Here is a 17,823-nt window from a genome sequence, read left to right as displayed (position 1 = left end):
TGCTCTGCTGTAGTTCTAGAACACGAGGTATTTCTACCAGAAAGGTAGACTTTGGTTCAACCAGTTTTTGCTCAAAGATTATCAGAATACAGCCAGCTTTAAGGTCAGCCATTTATTAGAGATAGTCTCCAGCTGTACAAAGTATAATTTAACATTAGACTCCAACCTGTCCCAAAACACCAAAAGGATGAGGAATAACACCACAGGTGCTGAGTATTGCATTACTTCAGGGTTTATATACAGAATAATCCTGGTATTTAAGTAGTTCAGCAGTTAGATGAAAAGGAGTTACATCTGCTGCAGGGTCCAGTGACAGGAGGCCCACGAGAAGTCTTGCTGGAGCTGTGGAAGTCCTGTGCCTGCCTGAGCAGCCTCCAGGGTGCACAGCATCCCTCCACCCTCAGTGATGCTGTTCATGAGGAGCCAGCTCTTGCAGGGGTGCTGGGGAGGAGACTTGGGGCAGCCCTCACTGTGTCCCACAGTACCGAGAAGATTTAACAGCTCCAGCTGGCCCATGAGGACGGGGTCTTGCCAAGCAGGTCCCGTGTCAGAACACTCAGAGCGTTCATCAGTGCTGCAGCACCTCCCAGAAGCCATTCCTTCAGTAATTCCACTCATTCCAAAGCCTCCTGGGATCATGGCAACAGTTGCTCCCAGTTTTCCCAAGAGGAAGGGAAGAGGGACAGCTACTCACGGTCACTGTCACTACTGTCACTGTCACTGTCGCTGCTGTCACCATCCCACTTGATACTCTCCAGTGCCTTCCTGTGATGTCAAACAGATCAGTCATCAGTCACTGTTGTGACTTCTGCTTGAAAAGAGAGATCCCCAAACACAAGGCAAACAGAGAACATTATGGGCTGTTTAATGCCTACTGTCCTCAAAGGACAAGTGCACCCAGCATTTGGTGGAAGCACATCCTCTTGGGAAAGCCAACTCCTTCAGCTCCCCTCCAAGTGCTGAGCCTGCTGGCAGGGGTGCTGGGCTTGTATTTATTCCCTTGAAGCACATCTGGCTCCAAACTGTGGTCCCTCAAGCCCTGATCACCATCTGAGGATCACTGGGCTTGGCTACAGCAGTGCAGTGAGAGGTGAGCACAAGCCTCAGAACCTGGCAGCCACATGCAGGGCCATCCTCTGTACCACCCCCCTGCTTCTACTGGGCTGCAGCAGTGCCTTCAGGCAGCCAGACCCAGCCAGGAAAAGATTCCAGGAAAGAAAGGCAAGAGCAGGACTGAGCAGTGGATAAGGCTAACCCCACCATGGGAAATTCCCTTCCCTCCTAGGTGGGATGGATACAGCATGGAATCAAAAACTGAGGAGCCATTTCAGTCCTGGAGTCAACACACCAGCACTTCATTCTGAAGCCAGTTGTCTGCTCCCTTGTCAGAGAAGCCTTTCCAAAGGCATTGCTCCTCCCAGACCCTGCCTACTGTACCCCTTCAGCAGGAAAATGAAACATTCCAACTTACTTCTGTGTTTCAGAGAGTTCAAATTCCTCTTCCGTTCTGCTTTTCAGCCTTTGAGATACAGGAAGCCCAAGGGATGCTGCCAGCTTTACCATCTTAATTGCCTCATCTGGGCAGTTGGTTTGCTTAGCACAGTTCAAGAACTCGTCCATCACATTGTCACTGCAAAGGCAAATGGAGACTGTTCTCAGGGTCACAGGAGAAGTGCCCATTAATTTACAGCCCATGCTTTAGAGAGGGAGAGAAGGTGACATCTTCAGATCTACCAGTTCATTTCTCTGCTCCTGCCAGGAACTTCAGCTCTGGTACAGAGGGAAGGCTATGTGGGAAGTTTGGGAACTTCTGTCCCAGCAGAAGAGAGCAGGCACAGAGTGCCACTAGGTGTGTAGCCTTTGGTACCACACACCCTCATGGTGTTCACTGGGGCAAGCTCCAACCTAATTTAAAAAAAACCCACACCCAAACAAAACCCATTACTATTCCTTAAAAGTTGTGTTCTCCTTGAAACAATTCCCTCCTCCAGAATCCCAAGACAAGCAAGCTGGTGTAGCCTAACAGGGAAGCACCTCAGATTTAGCATTTGACTTGATTAACTTGTCTCCAGAAATCCAGGCACCTCTGAAACACCTGGGCTTGGTTAAGAGCATACCTGGAGTATTTCTGAGCATGTGGGAAATCAGATGTGAGTCCTACTCAGATTGATTTGCACTGCTGAGTTCACCAGTGGCACTGCTGCTCTCCATGGCCCAGAGCTTCAGACACCAACCACTTCACTCCCTCCCACTTTGCACTTTCAATGTGTTTGAAACATGTATTCCAAGACAGAAAGCTCTTGGAATATTTCCACTGGATGAACAAACAGCCATGCTCACAGGGACAGGCACACATTCATGTTCTGGAAATAAATGAGCTACTACTATCAGTTACAGCTGGAGGTTGGACTACCTGACCTTTAAAAGTCCCTTCCATCCCAAACTATTCCTTCATCCCTGAGCAGAAATTCAGGATCTCAGCCAAAGGGGAGACTCAGTAACTGAAGAACCTAAAAATACTTACGTGGGAATCCTATTGATTTTCTGGAAATGCTCCATCATGTTCCTGTTCAAAAGAAAACAAAAGAATAACTTTAATACTACACATAACAGGAACAGACAGATATTCAACTTCCTGGATGAGCCTCCAAGAGGTTGAAACACAGGTAAGCTCAAATTCATGAAACAATCTTCCCCACGGATCTCATCTTTGCAAATGCAATCTGTACCAGCTAACCTCACTGATTAGTTTAACACAAAGTATCTTCAACTCTGCAGAAAATGGTAAGTGTAGCTGGTGGCAATTTGCTTTTAAAATACTACATATTTTTAGTATTTTAAAGACTCCTTTGTTGCTACTTCTTTGTTTCAAATGAATCACTGTACACTGAACATCTGTATTTAACAGAAAATAGCTCAGAACCTTAAGAAATCAGAGGCTAGCTATTTTAACCTGTATTTCAAGTTTAGAGCATGTAGGACAGTAAATTCTAGCTATCAGAGTTCTAAAAATAGCCTATTTAGAGTTTTAATTAGGACTGCTGCTAATTAAAAATTTAATTAAACTAATTAATCTCTTTATCAGTTTGAATTCCAAAGAGTTCTAAAAATCAAGAATGGCAAGTTGTGGGCACTCAGCAGTGCTCAGGGCAGTGATTGTCACACCACACCTTGCCATAAGCAGCTGTACAAAGCCCTACACCAGATACTAAATTAGCTTCTAAACCATTTTTAAGACAGACAACTGTAACTTGGTGTCAAGAAGGAACAATAACAAGGGAAAAACCCCATCACATTCCCTGCAGGCTTTATCCCTTCCCTTTGTCTGCACTGGCATTCCAAGGCCTAGGTTTGCTTTTTGTGATTAAGCCTTGAGTTGCAGGGTCAGCAAGCCCAGAGCTCAGAGAGCCCACACGTACCAGGCATCCTGGGTTCTCCCAGCCCTGGCAAACAGCACCACAGCATGGCCCAGAGCACTCCCTGTCCACTCCAGCGGGACCTGCCCCGGCCCAGCAGGCTCATGCACAGCTTGGATTTCTTCAGCACACTTGGCAAATGCCAGCTGAATCTGTGAAAACATTGTGCTGTGAAGAACAAAACCTCTGAAATTAACAGAAGCTTTTCAGGGTAATTTCTCCTGCAGCTCCTATAGGTTTGCTCTGTATGTGATTTAAATTTGTGAATTAACAGTTGTTATGCTGGGAGACAAATCTGTCACTTCTGTCAGGATGGCTGTCCCCACTAGGCAAGCTCCAAGGTGGCTTTGCAGGGACAGCTGTATTCACCTTCAACACCCTTCAGCTTGAGAAAGCAATTACTGCAATGAAGTCCTTGGCAAAAATCTCTGGATTCTGCCATGTGCTTCCCCAGAGATATGGCTGGTTGGGCTGCATCATTTCTCCAAACCCTGGTAAGAAGGGATCATGCTGTGGTAATTTGAGGTTTCTTTGTAGGTTGAGGACAATCCAAGTGGTTTAGCAGGCCTGGATAAGCTCACATGGATCTGGAATCTGCAGTGGCAGATGCACTGGAACTGGATCTCCAGGACTGACCAGGGATACAGCATTTACCTACAGTCTGGGGAGACTCCACTACTCTCTGCTGAGCTTCTGTGCTGATTCTGGCTGGGATAGAGTGAAATTTCTTCAGTTTCTTCTTTTTTATTATGGGGCTGTATTTTGTATTTAAGATGGGAAGTATGTTGATAACACAGGGATATTTTTGTTATTGCTGGGCAGTGCCTAAAGAGCATCAAGGCTCCCCCACCAGGGAGCGGGCTGGGGGTGCACAAGGTGTGTGGCACAGCAAGGAGTTGGGAGGGGACACCTCTGGGACACCCTAAGTGCCCAAGGGATGTTTCAGACCACAGGATATCATGCTGAGCAGATAAAGCTGGGGAAAGGAGGAAGGGGGGGATACACTTTTGCCCCCACCATCTCACAGGGGAGGAGCCAGCAGGTGGCTGTGTGGGGCTCAGCTGTTCATGGGTGTTATCAGCTTCCTTACCTCACTGGGGTGCTGGTCCCTGCTCATCAAAGACAAGAACTCTTCCAACAGGTCTTGTCTCCTGCTGAACCCCAGCTGTTTCACATCTGTTTAAAGAGAGGCAGTAGTTGGTAGGTGTGACCAGTACCCCTCTTCCCAAATCCTGGCAATGTGGTCAGCACAATTTAACAAGGCAGAACCATTCTCTGTGACTGAGTAGGGCACATTTAGTTCCATTTCTTTCCCCTCATTATCAGATCCTGTGCACCAAATACACAAACTAATCTGATTTCTTCTTCCCTTCCCTGCTGGTCTCAAGATTTCTGGGTGACAGCCCAACTACTTCCCTTGATAATGGCCCTCAAGGTCCCCTGCACTGACCAGCCTGGTGGTAGTGATGACCCTGTCACAGAGCAGGGAGGGAACATGACACAGAGCACTGTCTGTAGCATCAGTTACCAGTCCTCAGGGGGAACATGGACCTGAACTGCTGCTGGACAGTGAGGCCCACAGCCAGAACCCTCCACCACCATCTGCTGAGGATTAGGGAGTGACTAATTTTCATTTTTTGGGGGGGCTAGATTAAATCTTATCCAAGGATCTGCAGAGGGTCCAGGTGATTCAGTACCACAGGCAAGCAATGCACCTCATCATGGCTACTCCAGCCAAAGGAGGGAAGTTTCCAAACTTTGCACTAGCTCCAACTTTGCACTGCTCCTGGCATTTGTCAGACAAAGTGCCTATGAAGCCATGTGGCCATCACTGACCTTCCCAGACTGAAGGGATCACTTCCAACTGGTTGGCTGCATCTAGTGCTTGAAGGAGGTCCAATATATTTTTAGGAGATGGATAGAAGAGCTGATGAAGGAAGAGAACAATTTCAGTCACCTGTGACTGCTCCATTTCTCCATGGAAAAGCCCTGCAGCCCTTACCATGGTGCACACTTACTGAAGATGATGCTTCTTTGTACCACTTCAACACCACCTCAATTTGTTCCATCATGCACAACAATGAAAAGAATTTCGACCTAGAGAGAAAAAAACATCCTAATTCAGTGATGATCAGATCAAGCAAACTATGAAAGTACCAGCAAATGATGGTGTGCTGATCAGATCTGTATTGCACATCAAGGACATTTCACTGGTTGCCACACTCCATGCAATCAGAAAAGCAGCAGTGTTTCTTACAACAGCTCCAGGCTGACACTAGATTATTGGCAGAACTAATCAGACCACTCTGTTTTAAAATATATTAAAAAAGCATTAAAGATTAAAAATCTTCCTGCCTGATGCCAGTTTTAAGGTACCTGAATCTGTCTCAAATGCAACTTTTGGATATAAGAACTGAACTAAATTTACCTTGTTACTTATGCAAGTTCACAAGACAAGACTGAGTCCTTGATCCAGTGCACTGTCTGGGAAAACATCCCTACACAAAGAAACAATGCTGTTTTGGTGTCACCTCCAAAGCTGCCATTCAGGGTACACAACAGAATGGCAGAACCCACAACTGGTTGTTCTAGCTGCTGGATGGGTGTTGAGATAAACTGATGCTCCAAGACACTGGATTTCAGTTCACAGGCCACAAACTGAAAATAAATCCTAAGCAATCACTGCTCTTATGGAGGATCTAATCCCAAACTGGACACACAATAACCAGCCTGGTGCTCAGTGTCTGAATCCTAGTTTGTATTGAAGCTGACAACAGCACAGAAGATGCTGAACACAACCTCCCCTTCACTCACCAGTAGCCGTTTGACCGATCCACATCCAAGAATTTCCAGTTGTCTCCCTTCTCCAGGGCCCTATTTAACTGATAGGCAAGCTTGATATCCTTGAGATCACAGCACTGCAATAAACCACATTTGGAAGCTGTTACCAGATGTAACTCACAAGAGTCACAGAGGTACATGCACATATCACAGGCATGCAAATTACCAATTAGGGAGGGGTCAAGCAAAGAACTGCAGAATTATGGCAGAAAGGAGGAGGTGATGAGCACAGATGAAAATGGGAGACACTGAAAGCTAAACCTTGTGTGACAGGATGTAAACTCACAGGCAATTCCCCAACAGCTGGAGGGGCTCAAAGGAATTCTGATGGCAAGGAAGAGGCACTTACCACTTGCATGGCCGTGTTAAAGAAGTTGGCTGAAAGGGAGCAAACAAAAGTGTGTTAACTTCAAGCTTCCAAGGAGACATAAACCACTCATTAACCCACCCTTCCAGAGGATGGATGAGGTATGTTCAATAAGAAACTCAATCTGGAGCTCAGTTTGACAATTTTGCAGAGCTCTTGGCTTTCTTGGTAATCTTTGGCATGGCATAAATTGGGTGGGGATTTTTATACACTTCTAGCAACAACTTAGAGCACAGAAAGAAACATTTTAACACATCTAACGGGACAGAGGCAAAGGAAGGAGGGGTACAACATTCTGACTATTTCCAGGAATCCTTCCAAAGACAAAAAAGCAACCTGATGAAGAGTGGCTTTCAACACTCCATTAACACCACTTTGTCTAGAGATCTTTCTTTGCCATAACCCATCTTCAGATGGAAGCTGCATCTGCTTCCAAACCTACAGAAAGGTTTAGGAACCTCCCAGGGCAAAGCTGTGGACATACAGATGGCAGAAGGAGCCAGTAACACATGGAATGTTCAGGATATTCCCCTCCTACAGACCCCCACTCCAGTTTCCCATGAAGCTGTATTTAATGAAATGTTCTCAACAGGATTAGGAAGAACTAAAATAGGAAAACTCGCACCACCCTTACAACAAAAACCTGCCATTCACCTGATGTGCATCATTTCATGAAACTGCTCCTCCTCAAACTGCTCTTGTAAATAACCCTAGGATTTTTTATCACATGGACTTAAAATGCTCATTCACACAAGCTACACACCTACTTTCATACAGAAGCCAGTGCAGCAATGCACAACACAATTCCCAACACTGGAACCTGCCCTTTGTCTCCAGAAATATCAGTAGGGACTGAGAGAAGCAAGCTGCATGCATTTATCCTAGCCTAGTAAAACTACCTGACATTCACAGGTACCTTTTCACCCAAGCTTGAAATCCTTACCATCATCAGGGTCCTGAGCAGTGAAACTTCGCTTTTCAACCTCGTTTAAAACCTCAGAGATGATGTCTGATGACTGAGCTTCAACTGTGGGACAAAGAGACAAACAACATCACATCTCAGCTGTGCCAAGCACTTCCTTGTGAAGAGCATCAGTCTGCAAATACAAGATGAAATTGGGAACAAGCAACATAATTTTAAACAAATGTAACTTCTGTGGTGCTCCACACCAGCTGCAATTTAATTTGCTCTAAAATTTGCCCTGCTAATGCAGATTTCCACATCAGGAGGGCAGATTCAGAAAGACAGCAGTGCTTTCTAGCAAGGAATCAAACAGGCCTGGAAGTTTGTGTGTTAGAAGGTTGAACTAGAAAAAACGAAGTATTTATACTTTATATAATATACTTTTAAAGTGTATTATATAAATACACTTTATGTTTTATATAAACAAATAAACAAAAATTTAAAAGGGGGAAAACCAAAACTAAACAAACCCCCAAACTCCAGAACCAAACCTAGAGAGACTCCAGAGCAATTCCTTTACATTTCTTAAAACACAAGGACTGTAGTTATGGCTACTTTGCCTATTCCCTCCCTATAGCCAAAAGTCTGTGGGCATGGGATCTTAAGCAGTTGGGTTCCTGTTTCTGACACAGCTGTTTTTCATGACAATTCTAATGCACAGAAGAACTGCTGCAGGAAAACAAACTCCCTGTGAGTGGCACAATATGAAATCACACACACTGTGGTGAGACCCAGCCTCCACAGTGACTGAGCAGCTTTTGCTCCCTGTATGAGGTTATCCTTTTTTTTTGTCATCCAAGCAGAATCAGGCAGCACAGGGAACACTAAGATCACACCCACTACAGGTTGTCTTTCAGTCCATAAGTGAACTGCCTTCACCCATCACAGTGAAAAGCATCAATCAGAGCAGCTGCTGCACGAGGCACATTCATGGCCAAGCCGATGGTGCACGTACCCCCTCTGTAATACACCGAGAGCAGGTGGTCATAGGATGCAAGGCTGGGCTCTGGAAAACAAAAACATTGCAGTCACTGCAACACTCCTGGGGAGCTTTGTGCCACTGCTCTAATTCAGGCTGCTCCTCCAGTCAGCAGCATGCATAAATTTATTCTAATATTCCTCCCTGCCCACCCTAATGCTGGGCCAAACCTCACCACACACCTGACTGGGAGAGGTGATATCCAACACTGTTCCACCAGTTGGAATCCTATTTCTATGGGGGAGGAGCCAAGCTTCCCTGCTTGAAATTAAAATCAGAAATACTTCACAGCTAATTTCCCTTTTGCACATGAATGCAATCTTTAGCCTATCAACAAGCATGTTACTGGAGCAAAGCACAGCCCACAGGACATCAATTCTGCAGATATTCTCTGTTTCTGCAATACTTATTTGGAAGGAAAAAATCATCATCTAGATCAAAAGGTTTTTTTCAGAGAGATGCAGATCTAGAGACCAGAACTGGCTTAGGTGGCTTGTGAAGTACATCTCCCCTGGAGTCAGGAAATCACCACCATGTTGTGTGGTGCTGAACTCCTATGTTAACTGTTCTGTTCATCATAATCACTGCATATAATAAATACTCTGGTTCTCTTACCTATATCAAGTGCTTCCATTTCCTTTAATACAAATAAAGACATAGTTCTGCCCACACCACCACATCTTCTCAGGCTCTTCAGTACAGAATTAAAAGTCAGCAGAGTTGGTTGCACTTTCTGTTGAGCCATGTGAGTCAGGAAGTCCTTAAAACAAAATTCCCAAATCCTTAGTGCTTCACATGTTTTGGATCACAGTTCAGCTTTCATGTGGTTTATACATACATTTCCTCACCACCTTCAAGTGAGCTACTCTCCTTTAACTGATTATTTAATCAGTACTATCTAATTTTTAATGACCAAAACCCAAGGCTACATTACATTAGAAAAAGTCTTGGAGAACTGTCTCTAGAACATAATAGAAAATTTTTATAGTTACATAATATTTTTCTTTACTGAAACTCAAAAATTCCATTTCTGTCACAACACCATGAATTAAAATTCAGAGTTTTTATCTAAAATTGTTCATTTATTTTATCTCCCAGAAGTAATTTCCCAAATTACTTTCTATCCAGGCAGTTCCTGGATCAGATACGTTCTCACAAGGCAAATCACTCTGCAAAGGCAAGACTGGACTTTTCACATTTGCCATTCCTCCACAGTTACCTTTTCTGTTTAAACTACTGTACTTCCTTTACAGCAGAGATTAGTATCTGGGGACAAAGTTCTTGCTTTTGGTCTTCCAACAACTGCAAAATTGTACTAATAAGGCAGAGCCTTATTAGTAAAAGAGCCCACACTCTTACCACTTCCCCACCTCTTTTGCTCTACCCTCCTTACCTTGGCTAACTCCCATCTTTCTACGAACCTCTCCTTTAGATACGGGACTGCTCTGATCAGTGCATTGAAGGTGTGCACATCAGCTGGAAAATGTAAGATAATCCATTTTAAATGACAATTTATAGCCTACAGGAAAGAGTTTGTTCTAGCATGGCTCAGTTTCTGGCAAAGTCTCATGCAAACCTGTCTCCAGGGAGCCAGCCACACGCCAGCTGCACTGGAATTCCCAGTTTGCATTCAGCTCCCATGATTCAGCTGAGGTCCGTACCCCTGCGCCAATCATCACTGCCATGAACAAACACTCAGAGCCCAACAGGGGCCTGCTCTGCTCAGGACACCACAAAGCACAGCCAGGAGACACTCACCCTTGTGCCTTTCATTCAGCAAGTCTATGTACATGTCATAAGCTTTAGAGTAAGCCCCGTGCTGCAAAAACAAAAATAATCCATCTCTGAGTATGTGAGATCTCAAAAGCTGAAAAAATCCCCCAGCACTGAAGAATGACTTTACCTTCACCATCCCACGGATCATTGTGCAATAGGAGTGTGCATTCCTCTCTGGCATTATCTTAAATATCCTTTCAGCATGGTTGTTCTCCCTAGAACCAAGGAACAAGATAAATATTAAAGAACCAAATAAAAGATACTCCTAGGAGAAGGATTCAACAAGCAGAACAACATAAGGGCTGTACCCCCAAAGACTGACATTCACATATCACACTTGTGAACCTTGAAACTATTCTACAATCACCTACTAGATTTCCATGAACACTTTAAAGGATCAGCAAACACAGGTTTATTAACAAGTAACACCTGTGAGTATGGGCTGCTAAAAGACTTATGTCTATGAGAACAATACAAGTGCACAACCCATGGAATATGGGAATATTGGCAACATTTTCTATACCTCCATCTGGGGCCAGACTGTGAACCTCTTCGAAATTGTCTCTTTGGAGCTTTCTGTTCTGAAGCATCCACCTGGGGAGATTTTTGCAAAAAGAAGTTCCTCAGAGTTAAATTATGATTTAACATCAAATGACATGACTTGCTAACAGAACTGAAGTTCAACAGCATGGACCAAAGGTGATTTTTAATGTGTATACAAGAATAATTTCTATCTTAACATCCAGGAAGCAACAGCTAGATTGAGAATAATGTTTATGTTATTAAACATATTAAGAGCTTTACACAAACTACTGTTGCTACTAGGTCAGTCATGGATTTTTGTAACAGAAATATGTCCTGGGAATGCTGACTGCATCTGATCCACCTCATGGCATCTCCCAAAAATCTTCATGTCACCTCAATATACTCCCAACTATGTATGAATTAATAAAGATCAACAAGTTTTCCATACCCCTGGTTCTTCCAAATCCTCTTTTTCTTCCTGCTCTTTTTCAGGAGTAGGTTCACCATCTCCATAGAAGCATAACAAATCTAGAAGGCTGTTTGTGGTCTCCAGAGATACAGGGGTACCTTTAGAAAATGAGAATTTATGACAGTCAGAGAAAGTGAACAGCTCATCACTCTACAGCCACAGGAGAAAATCTGTGAACACCACTTTGCTCTCTTCCAACACAAAGACATTCTCTAGCAAGTCCCTAACCCTGCTGTGACACCAGTACTGCCACAAACCCAGTCATCACAGGAAACAATTTCAACACTGAACTAGAGTATGCTTTTCTACTGAAGCCACTGAAAGAGGAGAGTTTTCCTGATCAAGTAGAATGAAGTCATAGCTCTCAGCCAGAACTGTGAAGCAGCACAAGCCCAACACAGCATCTGAAATTTCTAGTGCTTTTCATAACTTTTCCTAGGATACATCCTGCTGTGAATAACACTCTGCATGTTTCACTTTCTATGAAACATTCAAAATCAACAAAAGTATTTAATATGCTTCCTCTTCAAGAAGCCAATTGTTCTCCTTATCACCAAAGTGACATGTCAGACAAGCAGTGGCTAAGATTCTCCAGGAATTCTAGAGAATTCCACTTCATCAGACCAGAGTCAGTTGTGAAAGAAGCAACAGAGTCATAAAATTGTCTCCATAGCCTGTGGCAGCTACTGATGTATTTTTGGCCCAATTTAAGTAGAGCTCCAGCACAGAACCTGGCAGGTGACCACATACCTGCCTGTAGAAGCTGATCAAACATGTCCACAGACTCCTTCACCATTCTGAGATGGATGCGCTCCCTCAGAGCCTCCTCGCTCACTCCTTCAGTCTGAGGGGTCAGAGTCTGGGGCATCAGGCACTAAAAGCAAACAGAGGTCACAAGCTCAAACCTTCTCTACAAATCCTTACTCTTCACCCAATACACTGCTTGCAGCCTAACAACAGCAGTCCTTTTGGTGATGAAGGACCACACATATCCTTATCCCTCACTTTTTGCCAGGAAGACACACCTAAAAACCACTGCTTTTCTTACTTTTATCTCACAAACCTGATATGATACTGAATTCCCAAGGAAAAATGTCCACTACAAAAACATAATGGAAGTACAGTACTGTGTTCATACTGTCTGCAAAACAGTTTAAAAGTTATCCTTTTATCTTAGTTTTGGACCAGTCCAACAGTAGATTTCAGTGACAAAGCACAAATACAATGAAAACAAAGAGCAAAAAGCTTACTGGTACGTTGGGCTCTGCAAAAGTCTTGTCAAAATACTGAGGAAAGTTCTTTATGATGTATTTTGCAGCATTTCTCCCAGACTCCTTTGACAATGAATACAGACGCTGCACAGAAACGAGACAGAACAAGATGGAGAAATACACAAATTACAAGGCTGAGAATTAGAAAAAGCATTTTATTTAACAATGAACATTCTGATGGGATCAATTCAAACTCATGTATAATTTTCAACTTACTAGAATCACAGGGAGAACATTCCAGAAAAACATTCTGGTATTCATGCCAGTATAAGAATCTCTATTCTTTAAATGCCATTGAATTCTACTTCCTTGTTATTTAATCAAGAGACACAGTTCAGACATCTGAAATGCTGCACTACTACCTCAAGCTCAAAAACATCTCATTTTAGAGAGAAGAGAAAATTCTGAAAGCAATCTGATACCTCATTTTCTTTTGTAATCAAAACCAGGCTTCAATTAGGTAGGAGTATTCACAGCCTCAACAAAGGCAGGGGGGAGCTATCAAGGAAGTGTAAGGAAATACCTACAGAATTAGCTGCATTTCTTGGCATCAGGAAAGGGTCATCCTGGAACATGTAATGAGCAGCAGTAGGATCCTGTAGAAAGAAGAGCCCAGCAATGAGAAGTTTATAGTCATGTGCACAGGCACAACACACTGTCTCATGGAATTTAAGGCACAAGGAATTTTTCCATCATAACCATTGCCCATGCACATTTTACAGAAGTATCCTCTTGTTCAAAAAGAGGAAATAATTCAAAAATATGTTTGGAAATAATTTAAAAAATGTTTCCATTTTACATACACCCTTGCAGGCTAATAGGGTGACAAAAGGGTCCTTTCTATAACATATCAAGCAGTAAGTGCCCTGCAAAGTAGGACCCCAAGTGCAACAGTCTTGGGAAACTGATGGGACTTGGCAAGTTTTGATTCAATTCCCAGAATTCAAGTTAGATGGGATTTAAGAACAGCATCACAGCATTTCCAGGTTTTGCCCAGCAAGAGCAGATACTCATTGCACTTTTTAAAGCTTTTCTGGACTGAGATTGGGAAGGACATTCTGGATTGGGAAGGAACTGGTGAAGGAACCGGTGAAGGAACGTGCTCCCTATGTTAGTGAAAGCCTTACCAAAGCACTGCAGCTTTCTCTGGTAACTGCAGCTCTCTCTTAGCACATGAATGAGGCTTTAAGGACACAGCAAAACACCCAGAGCCAAAGGGAAAACCCTGATGTGAGAGTTGCATCTCTCATTTATGGCCAAAGTAGAAATTAAAGGGCTCCTGAGCACAAGGGTGTTGCACAGAATGCACACCCTGCCCCATCTCCATGGCCACAGAACCACTCACCCTGTTGACAGTAGAAGCCAAGGTCTGGAGCACGGCGAGCTTATCCCTAAGCACAAAGGAGTTGGGTTAATTCTCAGCTGCAGACTTGGAATGCTGTGCATGACTTTGTTTGGAGAACAAGCACAGGATTATCTAACCCACAAGGATTTTCAGTTCTAGGAAAGAATGGTTTTGCTGCACTAAGAAAACATCTCTTTCTTCTCACAAAGAAAGAGAAAATGCAAAAACGGCCTCAGTTTTTAAACAACCCCAGGAAAAAAAAAGATTTTGAGGAAAACCAGAAGACCATCAGTTTACAGCTATTATTCCTGCCCTTATAATACATTATCAAAGAAAGATCATGGGGGAGAGACACAAAAGTAACTCCTTGGAATGTTGCTCCTAGAGCATCTCCAAGGGATATATACATATATATATATATATTTATATATATATATATTGTCACTCTACAAGACATGTCTTTGCAAGAAAAAAATAAACCAAACCCAAACCAGGTATCTCAGGACTCCTGTGCCTGTGGAACATTAAGACTTTGGTTGTTTCAAGCAAACAAGGAAAGGCCAATGAAAGTGTTTAGGTGAAGGTGGCCTTACTAGGTTTTCATGCTGACACCATTTGACCATAAACCTAATTTTTGCTGTACAGTCATGCAATTCTACCTTAAGTGCTCCCAACAAAATAGGTTTTGTTCAGTTGTGTGATCTCTAAGGAGGATTTATTCAGCCAGTTATCAACAATCAAGTTTTATTTTGCTGAAGAAACACATTCACATGCAAACAGCCTGTAATAAGCTGAGCACATAACCTGAACTTGGTTATAGAGATCTTTAGCAGATGTGATCTTTTACAAAGGAATAGAACCATGCTTAAAAATGCAGTTGTTGTACGTGCTTTTAAAAGAAATGCCAGGATTGCAGTGTACATAATCTGCAGAGAGAGCAAGAATCAAGAATATTCACAGAGCTCCAAATCAGCAGGAAAACCCCTAGTGGGACATTGCATCAAGGAATACAGGAACTTCAACTTTCTTTTTCAGTTTTGGTGGAGAGACTACATTTAGGTGTCAAACACCAATTTTTTTCCAAGTGAAGATTCCAGAAGTAAACACTCACCATGTTTTCCTTCGGGGGAGCACAATTTCTTCTTGAGTCACTGTGAGAAACAATATTAAAAAGTTCATTAGAAACAAAGAGATGCCCAAAGAAAATTTTGACCCCATGAGCTGTAGCAAGGTGGGGTCAATCCTTCTCCCAGGTGATTGGATAAATGCAAATGGCCTCAAGTTGCAGTAGGTGAAGTTTGGATTGGATATCAGGAAAAGATTTCTTCACTGAAAGGCTTGTCAAGCACTGGAACAGGGGAATGGTGGAGTCACCATCCCTGGAGGATTTAAGAATGTTGATGTGGCACTTGGGGACGTGGTCTGGAGGTGCCTTGGCAGTACTGGGTGAAGAGGTGGACTCCACTAACTCAGAGATCTTTTCCAATCTCAGCAATTCTATATTCTACAAGAATCGATGAGTTAAGGTGATCCAGATGAAAGTACTAAAACAAGGATTTTAAAACCACAGTCTAACATAGGCTCATGGAGCTGCACAACTCAGTTCATGCTCTTGGAGCATGGAGCTGATGGGTGATGAGGTAAAGAATCAAGTTAATCCAGGAAGCTTATGCACAATGAAAACAGGGAGAGAGAAAACCCAAGGAGGGGAAAGAGAGTGTTTACATCATCTTTATCTCCTGATACACTGTATTCTTTGCAGATTAAAAAACATATGCAACCAACCAGTAATGAGGACATCTTACCTTGTGAATTGCCCACAGTCTTCCCCAGAGCAGGACTACTCGAAGAGCTCCTGTGAACAACCAGGGGTTTGAATTTATGGCAGTCACAGCAATACAGCAAAAGTAGAGCAGTGAAATTCCATACTACAGGTTAGAATTAACTAAAAGAGAGGGAACTGGAGTGCATTAGAGTAACTGGCAATGTTGCACTGTTATTAACTCCAAATTATTACCATAAAACTTATATTTGATGTTTCTTTTAAGGCCCTCGTTTCAAGAGACAAGAGGCTGTATGTGAAAAATTTTACTACAAAAAATCTGTGATTATTTAATATTGGGGTACAATATTTTTAAAATAGTTTTCACAAACTAGTGCATCTTATAAAGAAAATCACAGACATGAATCAGAAAAGACCTTTTTATGCTTTAGAGACAGGATCACGCTGAAAACAGCACTTAAAAAAAAACAACTTTAGACACAAGTAGTGTTCACAGAAGGAGAAAACCCAGAGTAATGATGTGATGCAGGTGAGTCAGCCCTGGTGAGATGCAGATGCCCTCATATCTCTACAGAGCTGCAGAAGCTCCTCACAACCCCACAGCTGCAGCACACTCAGACACATGGACTCACTTTGCTGAGTACCACAGAGCAGCTGCTTTGTGCTCACTGCTTCAAAGTCTTGCTCACCACCATTCACATTTTACTGTTTTCACCACAAACTAAGGCTTATGTTAAAATGTTTGTACTCCTTTTGCTCATGAAGCAACTTAACAGCAAAGCTTTACTGCAGTCCTGGCCTTCAGTGCCTCCACAGTGACCTTGACCCTGAGGGAGAGGCTGTTCAGGTGCAGCCACAGCTCTGTGCTTTACCGTGGCACTGCACAATTCCAGCTGCTCTTGGGAAGACTCACAAACTGATTAAATAAGATGTTGCCATCCCAAAAACAAGTAATGATTACCCATCCCCTAAACAAAACCATTACACAGAATCATGGAATGTTAAGGCGTTGGAAGGGACCTTTAAGATCTTGTTCCACTAGACCAGGTTGCTCCAAGCCCCATCCAATCTGCCCTCGAACACTGACAGGGCTGGGGCATCCACAACTTCGCTGAGCAACCTGTGACTGTGCCTCACACTCCTACAATAAAAAATTTCTTCCCAATATCTAATTCCAACTTCTCCTTTTTCGATCTGGACTCATTATTCCTTGTTACTCCTATCACTCAATTCCTGATGAAAAGTCTCTCTCTGGCTTCTTGGTAGAGCCCCTTCAGACACTAGAACACAGTTTTGGGGTCTACATGCAAAATTCCCCTCTCAGGCTCAACAGCCCCAGCTCCCTCAGCCTCCAAAAAGCGCTCATCCGCTTTTTCGTGAGATTCACCTCTAGGAATCGCTTAAACGCTCGAACTCTCTCCCGGGGAGGCTCCGAGCCGCCCTAAACCAGGAAAGATCCCGGGAAAGGCGTTTAAAAGCAGACAGAAGCCCCACAAAAGGCGCTCCCTTCCACCACGCCGCCTCGACCACGCCGAGCCACCGCGCACTGCGCCTGCGCGGCCTTTCCCGCCTCACTCCCCACACACCCAGCACCGCCCGTCCGTCGGTTCCTCCCCGCTGCTACCGCCGCCCGTCCCTTCCTGCCGGCGGTCTCTCACCGGTAGCTCTCCCGCCCGCCCGGGAGGCGGCACCGCCGGCCCAGCCACAGCGCCCGCTGCCAGCAGCCAGCCCCGACCCGCCTGGCCGCCATGGCCCCGCGCTGGCCTCTGGGAAGGCGGACGGCACCACTCCTACCGCCCCTCCCCGGCGGTGGTACCGCCCGGCCCCGCCTCCCCCCGCAGGCCGGACCGCGTGGTGCTGCCCGTGGCGCGGCGCTTCCAGCGGGAGAGCGGGAGCCGCTGTCGGCCGGGGAAGAGTTGCTCGTTCGCCATGAAGCCGCCCAAAGTGGTGCCGTGGCGGCGGCTGGTTGGGGTGTCCTTCGGGATGTACACGGCCGAGGAGATCAGGTGAGGCTCCATGTGTGCGCTGCCCGAGCTGTGCGGGTGCTGCTGGGTACTACGAGTCCCAGCGTGCCCCGCGGTAGGGCT

General features: G+C 44.3%; 2 protein-coding genes and 1 non-coding gene across 5 annotated transcripts in view; 1 reads left to right on the top strand and 2 right to left on the bottom strand.

Moving 5' to 3' along the window:
- Positions 1-97: 97 nt before the first annotated feature.
- Positions 98-17,528, bottom strand: PTCD3 (pentatricopeptide repeat domain 3). 2 transcript variants are annotated; one of them, XM_054632518.2, is made up of 24 exons: positions 17,395-17,528; positions 15,759-15,808; positions 15,065-15,104; positions 13,954-13,999; positions 13,136-13,204; positions 12,588-12,692; positions 12,088-12,211; positions 11,317-11,435; positions 10,867-10,937; positions 10,471-10,558; positions 10,326-10,386; positions 9,961-10,043; positions 9,183-9,327; positions 8,544-8,594; positions 7,568-7,651; positions 6,607-6,635; positions 6,231-6,334; positions 5,435-5,513; positions 5,253-5,343; positions 4,507-4,592; positions 3,420-3,568; positions 2,525-2,566; positions 1,472-1,630; positions 98-765 (listed from the first exon to the last, which is right to left on the bottom strand). In XM_054632518.2, the coding sequence occupies exons 1-24, from the start codon at positions 17,484-17,486 to the stop codon at positions 687-689; spliced, it is 2,046 nt and encodes a 681-aa protein (XP_054488493.2). In that variant the 5' UTR covers positions 17,487-17,528; the 3' UTR covers positions 98-686. The 2 variants fall into 2 exon arrangements, with proteins under 2 accessions (XP_054488493.2, XP_077033962.1); XM_077177847.1 differs by lacking the exons at positions 13,954-13,999; positions 15,759-15,808; positions 17,395-17,528 and having other exon boundaries at positions 15,065-15,103.
- On the bottom strand, positions 10,111-10,252 carry LOC129121082 (small nucleolar RNA SNORD94). Its single transcript, XR_008534366.1, has one exon. It is a non-coding gene; the product is annotated as a small nucleolar RNA SNORD94 (small nucleolar RNA).
- Positions 17,529-17,544: 16 nt separating the features above from the next.
- Positions 17,545-17,823, top strand: part of POLR1A (RNA polymerase I subunit A) — a 33,621-nt gene continuing 33,342 nt past the window's right edge. Inside the window, exon 1 of one of the 2 annotated variants that reach the window (XM_054632958.2) lies at positions 17,545-17,742. In XM_054632958.2, the coding sequence (XP_054488933.2) occupies positions 17,666-17,742 (77 nt within the window). In that variant the 5' untranslated portion in view covers positions 17,545-17,665. The remainder of the gene's footprint in view (positions 17,743-17,823) is intronic. The other variant, XM_077177846.1, reaches the window with a different exon arrangement.

The sequence above is a fragment of the Agelaius phoeniceus genome, chromosome 4, assembly GCF_051311805.1.
Source record: "Agelaius phoeniceus isolate bAgePho1 chromosome 4, bAgePho1.hap1, whole genome shotgun sequence".
NCBI classification, from domain to species: Eukaryota; Metazoa; Chordata; class Aves; order Passeriformes; family Icteridae; genus Agelaius; species Agelaius phoeniceus.
Note: the sequence above shows the minus strand (reverse complement) of the source record. Positions and strands in the feature narration are given on the sequence as shown.